Below are 22,307 nucleotides of genomic sequence, written 5' to 3'. Positions count from 1 at the left end.
GTTTGAGCCAGGGTGGATGAGAAAGCAATAAGCAGAACCAATGGGTGTGAGTGACTAGATCTGGGGGTCATGAGAGAGTGGCAGCCGTGGCTGACTAAGCCGTGGCTCACTGGGTTGGCTGTCTGTAGGTGTAGCCCTTCTGGCCGGTGAGCATCAGGTTGGTGGTTCAATACCCACACCACATTGTCCCTCATATCTGTTTTACACAAAAAAGAGAGAGAGAGAGAGAGAGAGAGAGAGAGAGAGAGAGAGAGGTAGCTGTGGCTTGGCTGTTTTCTGGTTTGGGCAACAGGACAGTTCTACTTGTATACAGAAAGGAGGGAGAAAAGCCTTTAAGTTCAGATTGCAGCACGTTGAGTTTCAGATAATGTTATGTCTTGTAACTAGATGTCCCTCCCCTCCAAAGCCTCACGTGCTCATAGGTGGGGCTTTTCAGAGCAGGTTGAATCTAGGGCATATGATACTAGATTGAAGGGTGTGTGGTACTAAATTACTCCACTGATTGAATAAGCATAATTCTGCATGCTATCACCCGAAAGTTTAGCAGCCTGGATGTGATACAAGGGAAAGCTGGCTGGGTGCTTGCTGCGGCTTCTGTTGCCGCCCTCTGCCTTCTGCCTGCCATCCCATGAACCGTTTCTCCTCTGCAGTGCCCTTTTGCTGTGCTACCCTGCCTTGGAGCCAGCAGACTACGGACAGACACCTCTACAAACTGTGAGCTCAAATAAATCTTTCCATCCTTTAACTTTGGGTGTCAAGTATTTTGTCTCAGCAATGAAAAAAGTAACTAAGATTTAGAACCCAGTGTGTGAGGAAATAAGGGAAATGTGTACTTAAGAGAAGGTCAGTATGGGGAATTCTGAAAAAAAAATCTGAGCGTGGGCAGGGTATTCAGGTACAATCAGGGAACTGGGGGCAGGGACTTTTCCTAGGAAGGTATGGATAAGAGGGTCAAATGTTAGGGAGGTCCTGGGCAGCAGGAGGAGTAGGCGGTGTCTGTGGACTTCAGTGACCATAAATTGTGAGTGACTGGCTGAGGGCAGCTTAGGTGGAGCAATGGAGGCCAGAGTTTACCAGTGACTAACAGGTGACGTTTTTATTAAGATACATGGTCTAAGAAGCAGGTGAGGTAATGCTAACTAGTTGCAAGGGCATACTGAACTGAGGACAAAGGTATCCATGTCTACAGCTTGCCACACTTCTTTTTGCTTTTGGATTTAAGAGACTTGAATATTAACTTTTAAGTGCTGAAGGGAAGGAGTAGAGAGAAAAGTAAAAATGGAGAGCTTGTTTGAAGGCAACGGGCTCCGTGACTTATGGTTGAAGATAGTCACCAAGACAGGAGAGCGATTTCATCTGCTGCACCAGATAGGAAGAAGCAGAGATGAGAACCAAGGTGAGTTTGTGGGTGAGGGAGGGAAGGGTTCCTGTCAGTGTTTTTTCTTTTTAGTGAAGCAGAAAGTGAGATGCCTACTGCTGATGGTGGGGCCAGTGCTACAAAAGCTTGAAGTAGAGAACAGAAGGCTGCATTTGGATCCTGGAGAAGATTAGGAAAGAAACTGGCGTAGGAAACCAGAGAATTGCTTGAAATACTGAGGATCAAAGGGCTGGGGATTTAGCTCAGTGGCATAAGAACCTGCCTTGCAAGTAGGTGGTCGTGAGTTCAATCCCCAGTACTGATAAAAAGTTAAAAAAAATACTGAGGATCAGTTGTGGCTGGAGGCTATGGACCCATAGTGAATTTGGACCCATAGTGAATCCATCATCAGTGGGACTTTTCTCTGTCATAATCAGTTGCCAGGGAATGGGCACAGGGAAGGTGGACAGATGGGTTCTATTTTTAGGATCCTTAAAGTCTGAGCAGCTTTTGGCACCTGGAGAGGAACACTCGTCACTACTTGTGCTTTATTTATTATTGTTTAATTTATGTATTTCATAAATCTTCTTAAGCAAAAACTGTCTGAGCACGTAAACACTATTTAAGCAACAAACTAAAATCTATACATTTCACAAGTCAAATTATCTTAACATTGATTACAAATTTAATCAGATTCTCCTAAACATTTTCATCAACTCACCAATCTAATGTATTAATTCCTCTAAATATATATTAATTAAAATATATTAACTCCTCTAAAAGGTTCATATTTCAGTAAGCTGAAGACATCATCACAAAGATCATCCACATCTTAAACTATACGTAAGCTCACTGTAAAAGTAGATGTAGGGGCTGAAGATGTGGCTCAGTGGTAGAATCCTTGCATTGTATACACAGGTTCTGGGTTCAATTCCTAGCATCAAAAAACAAAAGTGATGTGTAAACCCAAGAGATACATATTATCTCACTCCAGAACAATTCTTGAATTTGGCTATCAAAGAGAAGAACAGTATCTTAAATCAAATCAATGCTAAGGAAAATTTAGATTAATCAATGAATTCTTGTTTTGGACCTGAGAAATGATTTGCTTTTTCAAATGATTAAAATGAGTCACTTTATATCTGAATTTGTATATTATACAAATTTTCAAACTGCACATTTTTCCTGCATTAAGTGCACTGCACTGCATGCCTTTTCTCTACAGGTTGTCATAAAGGTTTGATACACAGATTTATCAAAAATATTCCTGTCCTAATCCCTAGAACCTCCTATAGAACCTATATTACATGGCAAAATGGACTTTGTACATGCAACCTAGGTTATGGACCTTAAAATGGGGAGACTATTCTGGACATTGAGGTGGGGTTAACTGAACCATGTGAATTCTTAAACTTAGAGAACTTTCTCCGGTTAAGTCAGGGGAATGTGGCAGAAGGATAGGCCTGAAGAACTCAAAGGTCTTTCCTTCTTTCTTTCTTTCTTTCTTTCTTTCTTTCTTTCTTTCTTTCTTTCTTTCTTTCTTTCCTTCCTTCCTTCCTTCCTTCCTTCCTTCCTTCCTTCCTTCCTTTCTTTCTTTTATATCAAGGATGGCAGGCACTTGGGCTGCTAAGCTATATCTCTGGCAAGGGACTCAAATTTTGAGAGATGGGCAACAGTTGTTGCTTGGAAAATAAAGGAATCTAGGACTCTCGGTTCTACAGCCGTAAGAAGCTGAATTCCAAATGAATTTGGAAGTGGATTCTTCCACCCTAGGGGGAAGGCACCCTAAACTACACCTTGCTTTTGACTTTGTAAAACCTTGAGAATCCAGTCATGCTCTGCAAGACCTCTGACCTACTGAACTGATATAACAAAAAGGTGGTGTTTTAAGCCACTGAATTTGCTGTAATTTGTTACACAGCAATAGAAAACTAAGACAGAAACTTTTATTAACAAATTGACCTAATTATATTTTGAAAAAGTGTTAGTCATCTTCCTCAGTGTTCTTTTTTCCTTAATTTTAGCTTATGCTCAACAGGACATGGCTGCAGGAGTAAGACTGTATTTCTTATCCTATCTCCTGGGTTGGTGTGGCCAACCCAGGAGATTAATTCTAGTGATTAATTCTAGTCAATGAGATATAATCAGAAATGCTCAGTGTACCTTTCTGAAATCTTCCATTACAGGGAAGGGGTGTGCCCTTTATTCTTTTCTCTTTCCTGGAAGATGTTAGGCTGATGTAATAGCTGGAGATCAAGAAACCATTTTGGGTCATGGAGTGGCATCTCAAAGATGAATAGCAAGGAGACTTGGCTTTGATAACTGTAAAACTGCCTCTCATCCCTGAACTCTTTATTTGCAGATCCTTTCATATGAGACAGAAATAATCTACTTTGTTTAAGATATTGTTCCTGGTCACAAAAAAAGCTACATACATAATGGTGTTGGTGTTGGTGCTGGTGCTGGTGTGTGAGTGTTGCTGGTACTTGAACTAAGAGCCTCATGCATGCTAAGCAATGCTAGGCAAGTGCTCTACTGTTGAGCTGCACACCCTGCTCTATTTTTAGAGCCATAAATTTACACTGGTATTTCCAATTTAACTTCAATATTATTGTTTTTATTTGACTGTACTATATAGCTTCACATATATTTTCTTTACAGCATACCATACCTGCTTGTATCTATAGCCCTTGGTTCAAATTGCTTCTCCCTCTAGTCAGCCTCTGCTGTCTCACCCACTACTATTGATGCATCCATGCTGGACTAATGGGACTAGGAGAGACAGAATTTGTGATATTGCCGGGTAAGCAATTCAAGAGATGAATCATGGAATTTCAGGTACTAGGAAGCTTAAGGAGGAAAATATGACAGCATAGATCAGGGGAAAGAGTGAGGTGTTGGGGATAGGCTAGGACAGGTACAGGGAAGGTGACTCAGTGAGAAAGCCTGGTGAAGTGGCAGCAGAGTATAAAGTGATTGAAGTTCAGACTTTCAAGATGGAGCAGTTCCAGGAGATGGTTAAGCAAGAGGACACATGTATTCCATGGTCCCTGTGTGACCTTCTACCCCCACCTCCAACTTTGTACACCAGCTCTCAGTTCTACTTGTGGCCAGAGTAAACGCACACCCCCAAGTCTCTGGTGGAAGGTGAGGGCAGAGTCCATTTGGGATCTGGCACACATGGACAGCCAGCATCGTCACGGCTAGTGTACACAAGGGTTTATCAAAATATGCAGCAAATGTTTAAATTAAAAAATATTATTGCAGTAAATCAGATGTCTTCTCTTCTCTTGTCCTCCCTGCTTTCTGAAGCAGTTCTAAAAGTCCACTTTTGGGCTGGGGATTTAGCTCAGTGACACAAGCACCAGTCTGGCAAGTGTGAGCTTGTTGAGTTCAATCAATGGAAAGGCAGGCTTGAAAACACATAGTATGTTCTCATCTACCATACTCATTGAATCTGGCTCTAGGCAACTTCTGGCTCTCCTCAGAGTTAAAAAAAAAATAACTGGGAAAAGTAAATGTCTTGAATCAATTATTCAGGACATCACACGAGCTATGACAGTGCAACTAAGGATGTTCACTAAAGAGGATGCCCAGAATTGCTTCAGAAAGAGGCAAGAATGATGGACTGTGTTTGTAGTCTCTGTGTATGTGTGGGGTGGTTTTTTGAGAGACATTAATAACGTGTCTTTTACTATAATAAATTTTTAAAAAAATTTAAACATTTGCCATATTTTATGTCATGTAGAATATGCAGCAGGTTCAGTCTAAGCACATGCGCCCTTGCTGCCTCACCAGTCACAGGCTCCTACCTATACTTCCTCTTGAGGCTGAGCCTCCTGCACCAACCATACGGTAATGTGGGCTGAGATCCACAGTGCTGGCACTGCTCACAGGAAGGACCTGCAGGGTACTCTGATGCTAATCCATCTGGGCCCCTGTGGGAGCCTGTCCACCTGTCCCCAAATAGCACTGATTAGGAAGCTGGGATGGAGGAGCAGGAGAAGAAGAGAACGAAATGTAGTGCTGTAGACCTCCCTGTCTAACCTTGTCCTGGGCCTAGCGCAGCAGCAAAGAAATGCGGTGGGAGGGGACCTGTGCATAGCAGTGGGATGAGAAGGGGCAGTCAACGGATGCCTCCTCTTCTCTTTCTCCTTCTCTTCTTTCTCCTCTCCTCTCCTCTCCTCTCCTCTCCTCTCCTTTCCTCTCCTCTCTTCTTTCTCTTCTTTCTCTTCTAATCTTCGTGTTTGACACAGGATTTCATGCAAGAAGGTGGGATACAAGCAAACCTGCAGATTTCCCTTGCCCCAAGGATGCTGTCTTGGGGGCAGGGAGGGTAAAGCAGTAGTGGGGTGATTTCTGTCTTTGAAAGGCCTGGGCCTTCAGAGTGGGAAGATGAGGAAGCCAGAGAAGCTTGAGTATTTCCAGCCACCCAGAAGATTCCCCCGACGGAGGCGCAGGGACACGCGGTCCCCAGGGTCTAGGGGAAGTAGCACAGAGCTGGTAGCTGCCTCCCGGGTCACATCAGGGTCATTGGCAAAGGCTGAGACGACAGGCCATGTGTTCAGCATCAGGCTTACCTGGGGAGGGGAGCCCAATTAGCACCCATTCACCAACCCTTAGCTTAGGACCCTCACTTTCTCCAGGGCTTCCTCTAGGGAATCTGGGGTGTAAGGGACTCTCCCAGGTAGGTCTCCACTTTGCTAGGTAGGGTCTTTCCTTCCTTGCTCCTGGCCCCCAGCACACAGGTTCATTGAATGCTCAGTCTGGGGAAGTGCTGGGCTCTGCTGGTACTCCCACCCTCCCCTGGGTAGCTGGGGTCCAGCATTCTCATCACCTGGACGGTCTGGCGGTTGTACACCTTCACCACATGGAATCGGAAGCTGTAGACTCCCCGGACAGGAGCCACAAAGGAACCTGAGGCCCGGTCAAAGCCACCACCCTCATTCACCAGGACCTAGGGGAAGCAGATTCTGTTTGAGGGGCTGAGGGATTCCTGTGGCTTATCAGGATAAGCTTGGGTAAGGGGAACAATAAGGGAACAGAGGTGACACAGTAGGAAAGGGTAAGGTGTGTGTGTGTGTGTGTGTGTGTGTGTGTGTGTGAGAGAGAGAGAGAGAGAGAGAGAGAGAGAGAGAGAAGAAGCCTTAGGGAAGGGAAATGATCAGTGTCTGTCTTATGGGAAAACATGGGAGGGACAGCAAAGTGGGCTTGGATGTCAATTTCAGATCTCTAATAGGTTCTCTGGAATGAGGCAGGGGGATTACCTGATCGAAGTAGATGGCCCCACCAGTGCCATTGCCCATCTCCCCTGCTGGCTCATGATGGTGGCTCCGGACTGCAGCAAATGCCACTCTTCCTGGGGGTGCTTCTCCCAGAGCTGCGCCCCCGGGACCTCCTGCAGCAGCTCGGCCAGGCTCACAGACCACCAGGCATTCGCCTTCCAGCAGGACAGGCTCTGATCCCTCCTGGGCCCACCCCACCCTCACTGCCAGAAGCACCAGGGCCAAGGGCAGCCACAGGCTGTGTAGGGGACGCGGTAGCCAGGGTCGTTTCGCTCCCAGCATGACTGTATGTCCCACCACCCACAAATACCCCTGCCTTCCGCCCCTTTTCTGCTACCTTTGGTTTCCACTCTGCCTCCGGTTTTCCCAAACTTCACCCTGCTCCACCGCTCCTTCTGGGTCTCCCTGCTACCTGGCCACTGCACCTCCCTCTCCTCTCCACACCTCTGTCCTAGCCTTGCCTCCCACTCAGTTACTCCCGCTGTCATGGCAGTTCCCTCCTCCTTGGCAGAGCATGAAGTGACAGCAGTTGGGCTCTGGGAGGGAGAAGAGGGATGAAGACGGGCCGCAAGGCTCTTCCAGAGCTCCATGGTGCACTTCTGCAGGGCACAGTACTAGGGACTTCTGCAGGGCACAGTACTAGAGACCGGTCCTGGCACCACAGGGAACTGTGTGTTGTGCAATGTGTGGGAATTCACCCCGCAGCCCCTTCCTTCCTCCTTCTCACTGCTCTCCTTTAAGCTTCCTCATATGTCAACAGCTCTCCTCTGATCTATCTCTCCATTTGTTAGAAGAAAGGGGTACCCTTGTCCTCCCCACAATTCTTTTGGTAGAAAGTGCTTGGGCCACGAGGGTCATTACCCTGTGACCATGGACCAGTCCTTTTTTTCTCTTTGCTCTTCCACACCCTCACGAAAGTTGCCCTTGCTTCCTGACAAACAACTGCGCGGCGGGCCCAGAACTCCGAGGCCGAGGACCCCCGGGCAAGCGCGGGCGGAGCCAGGGCCGGCGCCAGGCAGGGGCGACACCCAGGCCGGCGCAGCGCAGGCCTCGCTGGGGAGGAGCGGCGCTGACTCCGCCCCAGGCCAGGAAGTGACTCAAAACACAGTTTGAGATGTAAAGAGAGGTCCCCGTTGGGCGAGGATCCCGGAAAGGCCCGCCCAGATTCGGGCCCCTCGCGAGTGTCCCCCGGGCCGGGGGCGCTGGCGAAGCAAAGCCGGGGCCTCCTGACGAGCCGGCGGCCCAGGCGGGTAGGCGCGTCTGTCCCCGGCGCCCAGGAGCGGGAGACTGCGGTGGGCAGTGCGGCCCGGCCCGGGCTGAGGCCGTGATCGGCTGTGGGCGGGACGGCCCCTACCCGAGCCCTAGTGGGGCGCCAGGGGTGGGCTGGAGGAGGGGAGGCAGGGGTGGGCGTGGCCAGAGCCTAGAAATGGGCAGACCTAGGAATGGGACAAGTCACACCCTTTTGAGGATTGGTCTTGGAGGGGCCGTCTTGGACCCTAAGGTTGCAGTTTTTTGAGGCGAGGCGCTGTTTTGTCCGGTCCACTCCTTGTGGTTTCTACACCGAGCTGAGCCCCCTACCCATCTTGCTCCGGGCTGTGGTCATTTCCCCTACCGTCACTTCTTTGGGAGAAGGGGCCTGCATCCCGATGATCTGACACCTTTCTGACCACTGAGATGGATTCAGATGCTTGTTACCTCCTGAAGTTGTTTACCAGAATTGTAGCAGAGTGACCTGTTGATTGTTGGTATGAACTGCGAGGCAAGGATTTGGGTTTCTGGGATTGTGAGGCTCTGAATTGCCTTCTCCCCTTCCAGGACTGGGGGAGGAAGCCATGCCTACTTGGGGGGCTGGCTCCCCGCCTCCCGACCGCTTTACGGTGTCTGCAGAGGCAGAGGCCAAGGTCCGGGCCGAGCAGGCCCATTTGGAGCGCATCTTCCGCGTGGGGGTGTGCATCCTCCCCAAGGACTGCCCAGAGAACCCGCACATCTGGCTGCAGCTGGAAGGCTCCAAGGAAAACATCGGCAGAGCCAAGGTAACTCTTTTCCCCAGTCCTTCCAGGGAGCCAGGAAGTCCTCCCGCACAGAGGCAGCCTCGGAGGAGGTGCCTGGGGAGGATCTCCACTCCTTGGCTATCAAGCGGGCACTGGCAGTCTCAGCGCTCCTCCTGTTAAGGGACTTCCCACTGTGTCTGGCGTTTTGGTTTCATTTTGCCTAGAGTCTTGTGGGGATGTGTGTGTGTGTGTGTGTGTGTGTGTGTGTGTGTGTGTGTGTGAAGGCGTAGGAGTGGGAGGTGGGAGACGCAGTGTTAAGCAAGGGTTCTGGTTTGACTGCCACCTGCCAGTCTTGAGTTCCAGAGTTTCGGTTTCCTTATCTGTAAAGTGGGGATAGTAGTAGCATTAACCACTTAAATACTCCAGGCATTCTGGAGCTCATGGGAGAATAATGAACCAGAAGGGAATAGCTTCCAGCAGTTTCCTTTTCTGACTTTCCTCCAGGAGTACCTGAAAGGTCTCTGCAGCCCAGAACTGCAGAATGCAATCCACTACCCACCCAGACTGCATTGCATCTTCGTGGGAGCCCAGGGCTTCTTCCTTGACTGCCTGGTTTGGAGCACATCAGCCCACCTGGTTCCTGGGGTACCCGGCTCACTGATGATCAGTGGACTAACTGAGGCCTTTGTCATGGCTCAGAGTCGCGTAGAGGAGCTTGTGGAGCGGTTGAGCTGGGATTTACAGACAGGCTTGTATCCCACCACTTCTCAGAATGCTGGAGTGCTGAGGGAATTCTCTGCCCTGCTGCAGCCCAGGGAGGATGCCCACACAGAAGCCCTGCTGCAGCTGCCCTTGGCTGTCCAGGAGGAGCTGCTGAGTTTGGCGCAGGAGGCGTTCATGGGGCAGGGGCCGTTGGGTGTTCTGCACCAGGGAGTCAGAGCTCCCCTGAGTGAAGGCAGGGAATCTCTGGATGCTGGCTGTGTAGGGCAGGGAGAGTCAAAGGGGGCCAGTGGAGTCAGTCATACCATGGAGAAGAATATAGGGAAACAGGGCGGTCCCAGGGAGATGGATCTGTGGTTTAAGGAGCTACTTGGGGAAGAGGCTTGGGAGAAAGAAGCAACTTTCAGGTCACAGCCAGCAGGTGGAGGGGTAGGGGGCATGGGGTGCCTGAAAGGAATGGCCTTGGCGGGGGAAGGGGTGACTCAGGAAAGAGGAGGATTTAGTGTCCAGGGTGAGCCTCCTGGTCCTCAGGGGCCTTGTCAGAGGTCAGCTCAGTCCCGGGGAGCCTCTCTCCTCCAGCGGCTCCATAATGGGGAGGCCTCACCTCCAAGAGTGCCTAGTCCCCCACCTGCGCCTGAACCCCCGTGGCCCTGTGGAGATCTCGGAGATCTAGGAGACAGGGGAGATAAGCAGCAGGGTCGAGGTCGAGGATCTTCGGGGAAACGGGGCACCCGTGGAGGCAACTTGGTGACTGGCACTCAGCGTTTTCAAGAGGCCCTGCAGGATCCTTTTACCCTGTGCCTTGCCAATGTGCCTGGCCAGCCAGACCTCCGTCATATTGTCATCGATGGCAGCAATGTGGCCATGGTGTGAGTAACTGTTGGGACTCAGAGTCCTGGGGGTGAGGGTTGAGACAGGCATCTTTGTTTGCCTCGGGGATGTGTGCTGCAGGACTGGCACTGCAGCCAGCCTGCCAGACCCCTTTTCTGGGTCTCACACACTGACCTTTCCCACTGCAGCCATGGCCTCCAGCACTACTTCTCTAGCCGTGGCATTGCCATTGCTGTTCAGTACTTCTGGGACCGTGGACATCGTGACATAACTGTCTTTGTACCTCAGTGGCGCTTCAGTAAGGATGGCAAGGTTAGAGGTGAGTTGGGTCTGGTCATCTTTGTCCTGAGTAGTCTCTGATTCCATCTTGAGGGCAGCCCTGTTTATGTTTCTTTTCTTTTTTTAAAATAGAAATTCATTTCCTGCAAAAGCTACACTCACTCAGCCTGCTTTCCCTCACGCCCTCGAGAGTCATGGATGGCAAGAGGATTTCCTCCTATGATGACAGGTACTTGCTTCTCCCTGGCTTGATATTAAAAAGAGCCCAGTAGAAGCTTCTCATTGTTTGCTCTCTCTGTAAGCTTTGGTGGTGGAAAGAGTTTTTCCTTCATCAACTACAGTGTATATATAGTACCTTATTATTTAGAAAATACTGGCTTTAGGTTGATATTAAAAGAGCCCAGTAGAAGCTTCTTGTCGTTTGCTCTCTCTGTAAGCTTTGGTGGTGGAAAGAGTTTTTCCTTCATCACTACAGTGTATATATAGTACCTTATTATTTAGAAAATACTGGCTTAACGGAAAAGTGGGAAAGCTGGTGACATGAGCAGCTGACAGGTACCTTCTTACAATCTTAAATTTTCAAATATGTAAAGAAATTCACCCAACATTATGGAAAAACCATAGTAAACAATTCAAATAAGTAAGAGCTGGGGATTTAGCTCAGTGGCTTAAGCGCCTGTCTGGCAGGTGTGTGGTCCTGAGTTCAATCCCCAGTACAAAAAAAAAAAAAAAAAAAAAAATTAAAACCAAGAAACACAATCTTTGAGTAATAGGACTGGGTAGAACATGGTTTATTTGAACTGGATTTAGAACTGGAAGATCTGAATGTGAGTCTTCAATTGCATTACTATTGAGACCATATGTGGGTCCATCTCCTAGTGAATTAACCCCTATGCCCTCCTCTGTTCATTCACCCTCTTTGTGACTAACAAAAGAAGTTAAGATGTGTGCTTTCTTCACACAAGTTAGTAGGCAAGAGTCCAATGGTGTTACCTCTTCACTTTACATGGACCTACGTAAGTGTTGCATCAAATCTTACCTCTATTTCAGGTATGTGAAGATAGAGGGTAAGAACAGTTAGCTACCTTGACAAAGAAAGCACAGACCTCACTGCTGCAGGATGGTTTAAAAAAAAAAAAAAGCAGGGCATACTTTGGCCACAGTGTGCAAACAAGGTGTGGCAAATGTGCAGATTTTAAAGCTAATGAACCAATTAAAAATTTTATAACCACAAGTTCTTTATTCTTTTTTTTTGTCTTTTGCTTTTTATCGGTACCAGGGATCAAACTCACGACTGCCTGCTTGCAAGGCAGGCATTTACGCTGCTGAGCTAAATCCCCAGCCCCAAGTTCTTTATTCTTTTCAAACCACAGTGATGACAGATCTTGTCTTTTCAAATACTTAACTCATACCTCTTCTAAGTAAATGGTTTTCTACAAAAAGACAGTTCACTTTCTCCCAGTGCTACTTTGTTTTATGTCTAGCTCTCACATTTCCCTCCAAGGTATGGACACTTTCCTTACTAGCATTGAAATAGAGGAAACTAAAGACTGAGACAGTTTTAATGAATTTTAAAGAATGTGCCTATGCAGTTGTGTAGGACACAATGCAAATTGTACAGATAACACAATATAAATTGGAAATTTTGCCTCCTAACAGTGATTAAGTATATGCACAGTGCGGCCTTGCTGTGCGAATACTGTGGAACATACAACATAATACAGTAGCAGTAAGATATGCTTAACTGGAGAATGTTTCTTGTATCCCACATGTATACCTTATACATTTATATATTAGCCCCTTAATTTGTTTCCCACTGGGAACACAGAACTAGACATTTCTCACACCTAAGCCTGATCCCTAGCTCCCTTGATACCACAGTGTCTCTTAAACACCAACTGTACATTTACTACTAGGTGCTTGGTCTTCAGAACAAAAACAGAACAAGGTCTGATTCTTGACTTCAAAGAGGCAAAAGAACCTATAAATCCAATACTATAGGAGCTCAGAGGGACAGGAGCCCTCCTGGGACTTGGGTATTATCGGACGGGAGGGGTTTGTGAATAGTTAGTGGAAGATGTGGGAGCTGGATCCTTTCGTGCATGTATCTTTCCCTGGGGAATCAGAATTACTAAAGTTGGGGGCAGGCATCTATTTTTAAAAAAGCACCCCTGGTGATTCTGTTCATCAGCAAGTTTTGGGAACCACTTTCTAGATGGAGGGAGTAGTTTGAGAAACTTGGAAGACAGACAGCACAGGGCATGTTTAGAGAGCAGGATGTAATCTGATCATTGATTATGGCTGGAATTGAGGGCACATTAGGGAATACAGGGAGAGAAAGCTGTAAGGGTAGCTTGGAGCCAGATTTCAGAGGCTGCAGCTGCCAGGCCGTGCATGAGGACTTTACTTGGTAGGTGAAGGGCAACTGTGGAGGAGCTCAGTGTAGAGGAAGAACATGCTTTCTTGTTAGAGGGACTGCAGAGTGGTGAATGATTAGAGCAGGGATGAATTAGACGGCAATGCAATAAGCAATTGTAATATTTGAATCACTGTGGCAATTACGAGATTAGAAAAGAAGGGGCAGAGTGGAAGACTTTTCACTCCGATACTGGATCTGAGTGCTGGTGGGCTAGGGTAGAAGATGGAGTCAGAGCTAGCCTTGTTGCCTCTCAGGGATGAGGCACAAGTGTTGGGTGGAGGAATGCTGTGAGCTGGTGGGATGCTATTGGGAGGCCACTTTGGATTCATCTTTCTTTTCTACTCAGTGGCACGTGTATTCAGTTAGTCACCTGTAGCTGGGTTAAGGTGACATGGAGAGCCAGATCTCCATCACTACAAACAGGTTGAAGGATTTAGTAGCATCCTTTGGGGGTGGGGGTTTATGGTTGCTGTGGCTTTTGAGACAGGTTCATGCTGAAGTTGGCTGAAGAGACCAGTGGAATCATTGTCTCCAATGACCAGTTCCGGGACCTGGCGGAGGAGTCTGACAAGTGGATGGCAATCATCAGAGAGCGGTGAGGGAGCTCTCCCTTGAGAATAGGGCACGGATTCAGACCTTTCTCTAAAACCAGCTCTTCTCTGGCCACTGGGTGAGAACTCTGGAAAGGGGCTTGAAGTTGCTTCAAGGGATGGTAGCCAGTAGTTTCTGGTGGCATTGGTCTCAGCTGTCTAGGTGAGCAAGTGCCCTTCTGTGACACTTTTTCTTTCCTTATCTAGCCTGTTGCCCTTCACTTTTGTGGGAAACCTCTTCATGGTTCCTGATGACCCACTGGGTCGAAACGGGCCCACCCTGGATGAGTTCCTGAAGAAGCCAGCCAGGTAATGCTCACTCTGCAGGGAATTCCTAGTCCCCTGTTCTTTGCAGGCCTGGAGACCTAGGTCGGCATGTGACCTCAGTTTGGGCCAACTTGATTCTGCTGTAGTTTTGGGATGCATTGGACTTGGTCTTTAAAATTTTCCCAGGGAATTCTGATACAAACTTCCTGATTGGAAGGGAAATTCCTGTTTCTTGTCTCTCTCAGTCAGTATGTTTGATGGAGTTGTTGGGAAGATGGTTGCTTGTAATGATGGCTTATTGTGCTCAGCACGCCCTTTGCTGGACCACTAAAAGATTAATTTAGGACCCTACATTTTAATTGTGGCAGGGTTCTTTGGGTTTCAGAAGTGCCAGTCTCTTCTTCAGAAGTGGGTCGACACTGCCACTCTGTGGCCAGATTTGGGAACTTCAGGATTGTGCCCCTGAATCAGGATGGTGGGGGCAATTATGAGAGGAGAGGCCCACTGAGGTCTGATTTCCCTCCAGCATGTTCTTGAGCTCTTCCTGTTCTTTGTTCCAGGAAACAGGTGTCTTCTAAGGCTCAGCCTACTTCCAAGGGCTTTTCAGGACACAGCAATCAGCAGCAGGGGAAGGAAGAGGAAAAAGGCAGTGGTGGCATTCGGAAGACTCGCGAGACAGAGCGGCTCCGGCGCCAGCTGTTGGAGGTGTTCTGGGGCCAGGATCACAAGGTGGATTTCATCCTGCAGCGGGAACCATACTGCAGGGACATTAACCAACTGTCTGAGGCCCTGCTGAGTCTCAACTTTTGAGCCTTACCCGCCTGTGTGACTGCTGCCCTGTTAGCTCCAGGTTCCCCCAGCTCAGCACCTTCCGTGAGAGTCCCTGTGCTGCTCAGACTCTGGCCTAGAGTCACTCTGAGATGGTTCTTTGGGTCAAGGAAGGACCGGGAAGAGCATTCCAGTGAAGGAAAAGTTTTTGTCCGGTCATTTTGGGGACAGGTTCAGAAAGTGACCTAATCTCAAGTCAGAACTCCAAACAGCTCTCAACAGGTTCCACTCACCTGTAACTTCCCAATCTTGCTTTAACAATCTTGCTTTCTGTAAATAGGGGGCTCCTAGAAAAGATAAATCATGGAGATTGGGACCACTGGCTGAGTCGGGGTAGAGGCTAGGGTAACCCAAGGTTGGCAGAAAAACTGGGACTTTCCTCCCCCTGGCTGCTGTTCTGTGGGAGGACAGATTGAAATTGCAGGCTGGGCATGTCAGAAGGAATGCTGGCCTCTTGAGGGGCTGTCATGTTAGGCAGAGGGTGACTGGCTTCCAGTCTCACTGTGGCTGTCTGTGGCTTTCATGGAGCTGCTCAGCTTGTCCTCCAGCCTATAATCAAGAGTAAGAGTGCCTGTCAGGGGAAGGCATGGGAATGCAGAGGAGAGCTTGGAGGAAAAGTGCTTGGACCAAGTCTCAGGTGTGTCTGCCTGTGACTGCACAGGCTCCTGACCAAAACTTTGCTCTCAGAGTGACGTGGGTCACTCACGTTCAGGTTCCACGCCTTAGATTTTCACACTGTGTCCTCAGAATGCCATGCCAAATAATGGCTGCATCCCTTTTGGTAAGCTCTCAGAACCCACATTTATAAAATAGTTAAGTTAGGGGTGACTGCATTATCAAAAATACTCTCAGGGTTCCTATAACTGGCAGCTCTCCTGTTGCATCAAGTGTTTGTTTACAGATTAACAGATATGTCAGGATGTCACTGGTTTGGTCCTTTTGTTGAAGCACTGGGAATATTCACCAAATCCATGAAGCCATGCTCTGCAATGATGTTAATGTGATCTGAGCTAACATTTTAATGTGATCTGAGCTAACATTTTCTTTACAAAGACCTAAGTGGTATAAGTTGAGGCACTTCGCTTTGAAAATGGTGCATGTGTGCACAGGTGTGCTTGTATATGTACCTGACAGGGCACCACACTAATTCCACTAACACACATGACATCCTGTCTCAGAGCTGATTCTTATAGGTCATTGCCTTGTATCTGCTTGAATTTTCTCAGTGCTGAGAATCTATTACCTGCAAGATAGCACATTTCTTACATGGACAGTATTCATTGGTTGTCCTTTCTCTAGTGTAGTTGCTTTTCTGTTACCTTTGAAGCTGGTCATTCCCTCAGGCCCACATCATCCTATCTTTGTGGAGACCTATCATTCTTGGAGACAGTAAACTTCCTAGTGTCTTAGGCCAGATGAGAGGTCAGGACAGGTGCCCCTGGCTTTGTTCTGTTTGGGTCCTATAGCACATTCCAGATTAAGATCCTTTTTAGGCTCTGACTTCTCCCCTGAATGGCAGGGAATCAAGCATGCAGAGCTGAACAGTGAGGGAGGGTCCCCAGGACCCAGTGTCTTTACCCTTTTACTTGCTGGTGCTTTATATTGCTAGTTGGTATTGACTCAGGCTGGAGGTATGCATGGTTGATACAGGCTGGTCAGTGAGTTGACAGTGACTCAAGCAATCCATAGTGCCCTGGGAAGAAATAGGACTGGATAAGATGGTCTAAAGTACTGGCTAATGAACTACTTTTGGTTAAATTGTGGCAGACATCACACTTTAGGTAGATGAAAAGGGTCCCAGATGAATACTTGGCACTTATTTTTTCCTGATAGGGTTGAACTTGTAGCCCATGTCTGACTCCCTGCCCTTTTCAGTCTCCATGATGGTGGACCTACACTTGGTCAGAGGGATCTTCTGCCCTTTTGTACTAAGGAGCCTTGTGGATGGAAGTGGCTCCAGTTAGATGAGCAGATCCTAGGGGCTGGATTTGTCCTGCTGCAGTTTGATAAACTGGGACTAATGTGATTGCTTTTGGGGGGGGTACCAGGAATTGAACTTGCGATCTTGCACTTGCCAGGCAAGCACTTAGGCCACTGAGCTAAATCCCTAGCCCTGTGATTGCTTTTTAATTCACTGGTATTTGGTGACACAGACTGAAGGCTGACCTATATATAGTAGGGCCTCATTTCTTCTTGGGGTAGCATTCCTGATGGCATGTACTTTGTGTACAGATGTGCAGGGTCATCACATAACTCACTGGAAATGGGTCATTGTTTGTTCTATCTTCTAATCTTTACCCTTATCATAACTTCATGCTTTATACTTGTGATCAGTCCTTTTGATAAAGAGGAACCAAAAAGGGAAAGGAAGAGGAGAGCTGTTGCTACTGTAATTAAAAAACCTCGTGCTGGGAACTGGGGATGTAGCTCAGTGGCATGGCACCTGCCTGCTAAGTGTGAGGTTCTGAGTTTATTCTGTATACTCCACCCCACCCCCCAAAAACAGCAACAAAAAACCCATGCCGGGAAAAATACAGAGCAACAGTCCTTGCATAAATTCTAGGAGAATCTAGAAAACATGAGCTGGAACCAGTTAGATAATTTATCTTTATTGCCAAAGCTGCAGAGTACTCTACACAGCACAAAGATTTGGGGCAACAATGTGATACAGAGAAACTAAACTTAGAAATTTTCCTACAGGGACTCAAAGAGGTTAAGTTCCCAACTTGATGAGATACAGCTGTGAGACTGGAGAATTTCTTAGTTAAATAAGGGGTGCGGGATCTGACACAACAATGGGGAAAAGAGGAATGGGAGAGGAACCCTGAAGAACCAGATAGTTTCTGATAGATCTGACCTGAGGCTGTTCACAGTACCTAACCAGGGAGCCTCTGGCAGGGGACAGGCCTAGGCCCCTGCCATGAGCTTCTTTAGGCTACGACTTCCTTTAAGGCAGCCCCCAGCTCTGGGAAGGAATACTGGTACCCAGTGGCCAGTGTTCGCCGGGGGACCACTTTCTGGCCCTCCAGCAGCATGACGGCACGTTCCCGCCCAAAGACAGCTTGTACCACAGTGCTGGGGACAGGGATGAAGGCTGGGCGGCCCAGGGCAGTGCCCAAGGCTTGAGCAAACTCAGCATTGGTAGTGGTGGAGGCTGGAGCCACGCCATTGAGGACTCCCTGCACATGGTTTGCTTCAAGGGCATGGATCAGGATTCCTGCCATGTCCCTGATGTGAATCCAGGGAAAGAATTGGCGGCCTGAGCCGATGGGGCCCCCCAGGCCCAGCCGGAAGGGTAGGAGCATATGGCCAATGGCACCACCTCCATGGCCCAGCACAATCCCTAGAATAGGGAGGTGTATTGTACAGGGAGGGCTCTCAGCTTGGAAGCAGTCTGACTATTCCTCATAGTTTCCCCTTTTTTATTCTTTTCCCACATGGACTCTGCTTTGTACTAGAGTTGAGGAATGTGGCTCTCCTTGGGACTTCCCATCCTCCCCTCTGCAGGTTTTCCAGAAGTGATAGCATCCTCTCACTCTCTGTAAGCACAACTCCCCTGGTTCTACTCCACCCTCCCTAGCCCAGTGAAGCCACGCCACCATCTGCTACCAGGTTACTTGGTTCTCACCTGAGCGCACCACTACCTGTCGTGTAGAATCTCCTGGAAGCCTGGCTGCAGCTTCCCATTTGGTCACAAGGTTGGAAAAGAAGTCAAAATCTCCTCCTGGGCTGTCTTCATCATACTCTGCAGTCAGGCTGGGCTGGTAGTAAGCTGTCAGTGGAAGAATGCTCATTTATGCTGGGTCCTGCCTGGGCCTTTGTGGTCAGGGTTCCATTTAGCCTCACCCTTTGTGGTCCTTGGGTATTTTTATGCACATTTCCCCCTTGAGCTTCTCTATGACCTGACGGGCTTCTTTTGTAAACTCCTTTCCTTTGTCTGCAGGCTACACCCAGAGGCTGCTAAACTGTAGTGGTTAGAAACAGAAACCTGGGTGCCAGGCTGCTTGGGTTTTAATTTCAGCTCTGCTATTTCTTAGCTTTGTGACTTTTGGTAAATTACTTTTCTGTGTGGAATTTGTGCATCTTTAAAATGGGACAATAGTACCTACCTCATAGGGTTGTTGCAAGGATTAAATGATATAATAAGTCTAAAACACTTTGAGTACTTTCTTGTATGTCTACTGTGTAACTGTTTGGTTCCAAAGGGGACAAACAACAATTAGGGACTCTGTTACTAAAGAACTATGGTGTGGTAAGCACAGGACTTGGGAACAGGTGGACTTTTCCTTAGGACTCAGGCCTCTTTCTCTGAGAGTCTCTACTTCTCAGTGAAAACAGGACAGGAGAAACGTGCATGGATTGAGCACCTAGGAGTTACTGTGTCTGGAAGAGATCAGCACTCAGGTGTATATAGCTAAAAGCCCTGAGCTATCTCTCACCGTGGCACCTTCTTTCCCCCCTGCTAATGTGAGAGGTTGGTAGTTTGTGGGCATACCTACACCTGTGACAACAATCCAGGCCTGGGGTGGTTGTGGGGCTTTTGTGATGGCGTTTGCCAGCATTTGGGTGGTCTCCAGGCGGCTGCTGAGAACCTCTTTTTGGAAGGCTTCATTCCACCTACAAGAAAAACAGGAGGTAAAAATCACTAACTACATACTTGCACACGTACCTTTATCCCTAGGGCCTATTCTACACCAATTTCTAGTAGAACTTGGGCATTGCAAAAGAGCATGTCTATTGCTGGGCGTGGTGGCTCACACCTGTAATCCCAGCACTGGGAAGGCTGAGGTGGGAGGAACTGTGTGAGTTCGAGACTAGGCTGGGCTACAAGGCCACCCTGAACTGCATAGCGAGACTCTGTCTCAAGACAAAAAAAAAAAAAAAAAAGTGTCTATTGCAGAAGAAAAAAGAGGTATCTTTCTTGGCCATTCCTGAGAATTTAATTCGACTGAATTAAGTCGACTGGGTAGGAGAGAAGGTGGGCGCGTGGGTGGGACGAGTAGTCTGCGATATAGCTTTAGTTCTCAATCTGGAAGCTCCATTAGCCACAGCTCGCAGGTCCTCAACAGAGTCGGACCCTCACCTCCCTCTGCTCTGAGGGATACCCGTTTTGGGCGCCATCTGACCTTCGGAGAGGGTTGAGGATGTTCTCTCCAGCCAAGTTGATCACGGCATCGCAGCTCGGCAGCCCCGACCTGGAGAGCTCCTCCTGCCAAAGATAGCACTGTCCGCCTCCCTGCCCAGGCCGCCCTCCCAGTCCCCGCCCCCTTCTGACTCCCCACTAGACGGCGTACCCAAGTGATCTGAGCGGTCCCCGGCTGTCGGGAGATCAGCGTCACCTCGTGGCCCTTGGCTTTTAGCAGCCGGGTTAGGGCTGTCCCAATGAAGCCCGTCCCACCACCTGATCGGGAAATACAAACACTTTACACTCCGGTATGCAGGAAGGCGCTTTGCGTCCCGGCTTGTGCGCCCCTCCTCTGGTGCTATCCATCCCTCCAGACTCCCACTTCTCCCCCTCCCTGAGCACAGAGGTGACACAAGTCCCTGGAAATAGGGGGAGTCAGCTTCTTAAGCGAGGCGGTCAACATCAGTGCCCTTTGGGCAAGCACTTCCGGCCTTCAATCCCAACTCTTATGTCCGCCCCCAACTCTTTCCCGCCTGCCCTCACCCACTAGCACCCGCATAGCGAACGGAACCCAATGCGCCTGCGCAAAATACAAAAAAACTTTTCTTTCGCCTCCCTTTACGACCTTCTGCGCATGAGTCTTTTGGGGCGGTGCTTCTTTTGCAAACAGGAACTGTGGTCTCGAGACTGGGCGTGGCCTTTCCTGGCGACCCGGAAGTGTTTCTAGAGATTGGTCGTGCATTTCCCGGAAGGAGGGGGAGGCCGCAGATAGGGCAAGGCCCTGAGTAGGTGTAACGGGGCAAGAAATCCTTCCAAAGAAACAAAGCCACAAAATCCTGTGCCTAAAATTTGTAGTTATTGAAGCCTCAGAATTCCGGATGTGCATTTAGTTTGGTGTGTCAGCAGTATTCTGGATGTCTTTCTGTTCGTTCTATTTTATTTTCTCACTGCTCTGGCTTCTTCCTGTGGGCATTTAAACGTTCTGAAATTTCCCTCATTTTAAAATAACTCCAGCAAATGATCTTTTGCACTTCACTTTCACAGCTGTGGGTGGTCCATTTCTCGAGGTATAAAGGAGCCAGAGAAAATAATTTGGAAAGAAAAACATTTATTAAAGCACAGGCCTGGCAGCGCAGCCTCCAGTAGCCATAATGGAAGACTGCGCCCTAACGGCTAAAGGGCAGGGTTTTTATCTTGTAAAACCGCAAATGTCTGCTGGCTCACAATGCGGTGGATGGGGGGGTGGGTTTGCAGTGCACTACAGAACAGGAACACGGCGGTTACATTTCTTCGGAAGAGCAAGGTTCAGGTAAGGGTTGGGCTAACAAGCAAGTTTAGATTAGGCAAACATCCTCTGCAGAAGGCACGTCCTGCAAACAAGTAAGGTATCCTGCAAACAAGCAAGTTTAGATTAGGAAGACATCCTATTCTGCTTAGAGTTACCTTTGATCTTTCTCTTGCCTCGAGACTTACGAGGGTTTAAAAAAAAAAAAAAATATATATAGGTTACAACAATAGCCAGATTTTTAAATGTGGCTTCAGTTTTCTGCTTCCCAGTTCACTCTGTCTGGATTCGTCCTCTCTTCCTCAATTTCCATCTCTAAAAGAAAACGGATTTTCCAGGTGGTACCAAATCTAAAACTTAAGTTTTTTTCTTAGAATCACTGGGATTTACCAGTTTCTTACGCCCTTTGGAAATAAGCGTCTCTTGCCTCATGAAAGATACTGTCTTCTAGGCCTTTATCTTAACTGCTTGGGATCTAAATCGCTTGCTTTGATGTGTTTAAATTCTTAAAATGTTGCTATTTCTCAGAGCTAGGTCCTGGGACTTCCTGCTCTACTTCTCTTCAGGTTTCTCTGTTGTAAATTCAGTTACTGTTTTTTTTTTTTTTTTCTTTCTCTGTGTCCAGTTGTTCACAGTTCAGTGGAATTCTTTGCTTGGTTAAATTTGACCCATTTGTTTTAATTCCTTGTAAAATCCAATCTTAGTTTATTAAGTACTCAGTGCCTTTGACATCTGGTCACCTTCAATATCTGATCAGATCCCCTATCCCCCAATACCTCCAGTTAATGTCTCATCATCCTAGCTTATCTTCAGCAACAACCGTGAGACTGGCTTAACCATAAACCCTTTTGCATTCTGATACTTTCCCAAAAGTATGTTAAGCAAAAAGGAAGTTGTTAGATAAGTACTTGCAATATAATGCTTTCATTTAGAGATTAAAAAGAAGAAAAACAGTGATTTTTTAAATTGCAGGGATAAACAGGGTTGTAGTGAAAGTAAAAAGAAATGTATGGAAATGTTAATGAGAAAGCAGAATAAAGTTTACCTGTAGAGTTAATACAATCAGGGAGGAGTACCTCACAGACTTGAACTTCCTGTTTTTTAGGTGATGAGCACATGGATGTTCATTTTATTTTTCTTTATATTTTTGTATGTCTGAAATACTTCATAGTAAATAAAAATGTGTAGTGAGTTTAAAATTTATAGTCATATTCAGATATGCAACATATAACTTTGAGCTGGACATAGTGGCACATGTCCGCAATTTCAGTACTCAAGAGGCTAAGGCAGGAGATCACCATGATTTTGAAGCCACTGTGGGCTATATAGT

General features: G+C 47.7%; 3 protein-coding genes across 8 annotated transcripts; 1 reads left to right on the top strand and 2 right to left on the bottom strand.

The window, feature by feature from the left end:
* Positions 1-1,182: 1,182 nt before the first annotated feature.
* Positions 1,183-18,721, top strand: Khnyn (KH and NYN domain containing). Of its 5 annotated transcripts, none has more exons than XR_010043349.1 (8): positions 1,183-1,396; positions 8,458-8,675; positions 9,138-10,222; positions 10,373-10,503; positions 10,596-10,692; positions 13,370-13,552; positions 13,680-13,781; positions 14,300-14,320. XR_010043349.1 is itself a non-coding variant. In XM_063236850.1 (8 exons), the coding sequence occupies exons 1-8, from the start codon at positions 1,279-1,281 to the stop codon at positions 14,547-14,549; spliced, it is 2,109 nt and encodes a 702-aa protein (XP_063092920.1). In that variant the 5' UTR covers positions 1,187-1,278; the 3' UTR covers positions 14,550-18,721. The 5 variants fall into 5 exon arrangements, 4 of the variants coding, with proteins under 4 accessions (XP_063092920.1, XP_013013026.1, XP_003474408.1 ...); XM_063236850.1 differs by having other exon boundaries at positions 1,187-1,396; positions 13,370-13,477; positions 14,300-18,721; XM_013157572.3 differs by lacking the exon at positions 1,183-1,396 and adding an exon at positions 7,739-7,888 and having other exon boundaries at positions 13,370-13,477; positions 14,300-18,721.
* On the bottom strand, positions 3,953-7,657 carry Cbln3 (cerebellin 3 precursor). Its single transcript, XM_003474363.5, has 3 exons — positions 6,625-7,657; positions 6,195-6,314; positions 3,953-5,937 (listed from the first exon to the last, which is right to left on the bottom strand). The coding sequence occupies exons 1-3, from the start codon at positions 6,922-6,924 to the stop codon at positions 5,740-5,742; spliced, it is 618 nt and encodes a 205-aa protein (XP_003474411.1). The 5' UTR covers positions 6,925-7,657; the 3' UTR covers positions 3,953-5,739.
* Sdr39u1 (short chain dehydrogenase/reductase family 39U member 1) lies at positions 17,161-20,340 on the bottom strand. Of its 2 annotated transcripts, XM_003474357.4 has the most exons (6): positions 20,236-20,340; positions 19,862-19,968; positions 19,694-19,776; positions 19,063-19,184; positions 18,196-18,339; positions 17,161-17,910 (listed from the first exon to the last, which is right to left on the bottom strand). In XM_003474357.4, exons 1-6 carry the CDS (start codon positions 20,249-20,251, stop codon positions 17,498-17,500), a joined length of 885 nt encoding a protein of 294 aa, XP_003474405.1. In that variant the 5' UTR covers positions 20,252-20,340; the 3' UTR covers positions 17,161-17,497. The 2 variants fall into 2 exon arrangements, with proteins under 2 accessions (XP_003474405.1, XP_063092922.1); XM_063236852.1 differs by lacking the exon at positions 19,862-19,968 and having other exon boundaries at positions 20,236-20,256.
* Positions 20,341-22,307: the final 1,967 nt, after the last annotated feature.

Source organism: Cavia porcellus, unplaced genomic scaffold, assembly GCF_034190915.1.
Source record: "Cavia porcellus strain 051 isolate PalLab524CR breed Dunkin Hartley unplaced genomic scaffold, mCavPor4.1 scaffold_26, whole genome shotgun sequence".
Classification (NCBI taxonomy): domain Eukaryota; kingdom Metazoa; phylum Chordata; class Mammalia; order Rodentia; family Caviidae; genus Cavia; species Cavia porcellus.
The sequence above is the reverse complement of the archived record's forward strand: the minus strand, read 5'-3'. Positions and strand labels throughout refer to the sequence as shown.

Bases quoted from the DNA above. Each gene is read 5' to 3' on its own strand.
- Cbln3 (XM_003474363.5), bottom strand. From the start codon at position 6,924: ATGCTGGGAGCGAAACGACCCTGGCTACCGCGTCCCCTACACAGCCTG. The intron at 6,315-6,624 runs GTAATCCCCCTG...TGCTTCCCCTAG, and splicing joins GGGCCATCTACTTCGATCAG to GTCCTGGTGAATGAGGGTGG. The intron at 5,938-6,194 runs GTGATGAGAATG...TCCCCTCCCCAG, and splicing joins ACAACCGCCAGACCGTCCAG to GTAAGCCTGATGCTGAACAC.
- Khnyn (XM_063236850.1), top strand. From the start codon at position 1,279: ATGGAGAGCTTGTTTGAAGGCAACGGGCTCCGTGACTTATGGTTGAAG. The intron at 10,693-13,369 runs GTACTTGCTTCT...CTTTTGAGACAG, and splicing joins ATTTCCTCCTATGATGACAG to GTTCATGCTGAAGTTGGCTG. The intron at 13,478-13,679 runs GTGAGGGAGCTC...TTCCTTATCTAG, and splicing joins ATGGCAATCATCAGAGAGCG to CCTGTTGCCCTTCACTTTTG.
- Sdr39u1 (XM_003474357.4), bottom strand. The intron at 19,185-19,693 runs GTCAGATGGCGC...TTTTTCTTGTAG, and splicing joins ATCCTCAACCCTCTCCGAAG to GTGGAATGAAGCCTTCCAAA. The intron at 18,340-19,062 runs GTATGCCCACAA...TTCCACTGACAG, and splicing joins GATTGTTGTCACAGGTGTAG to CTTACTACCAGCCCAGCCTG.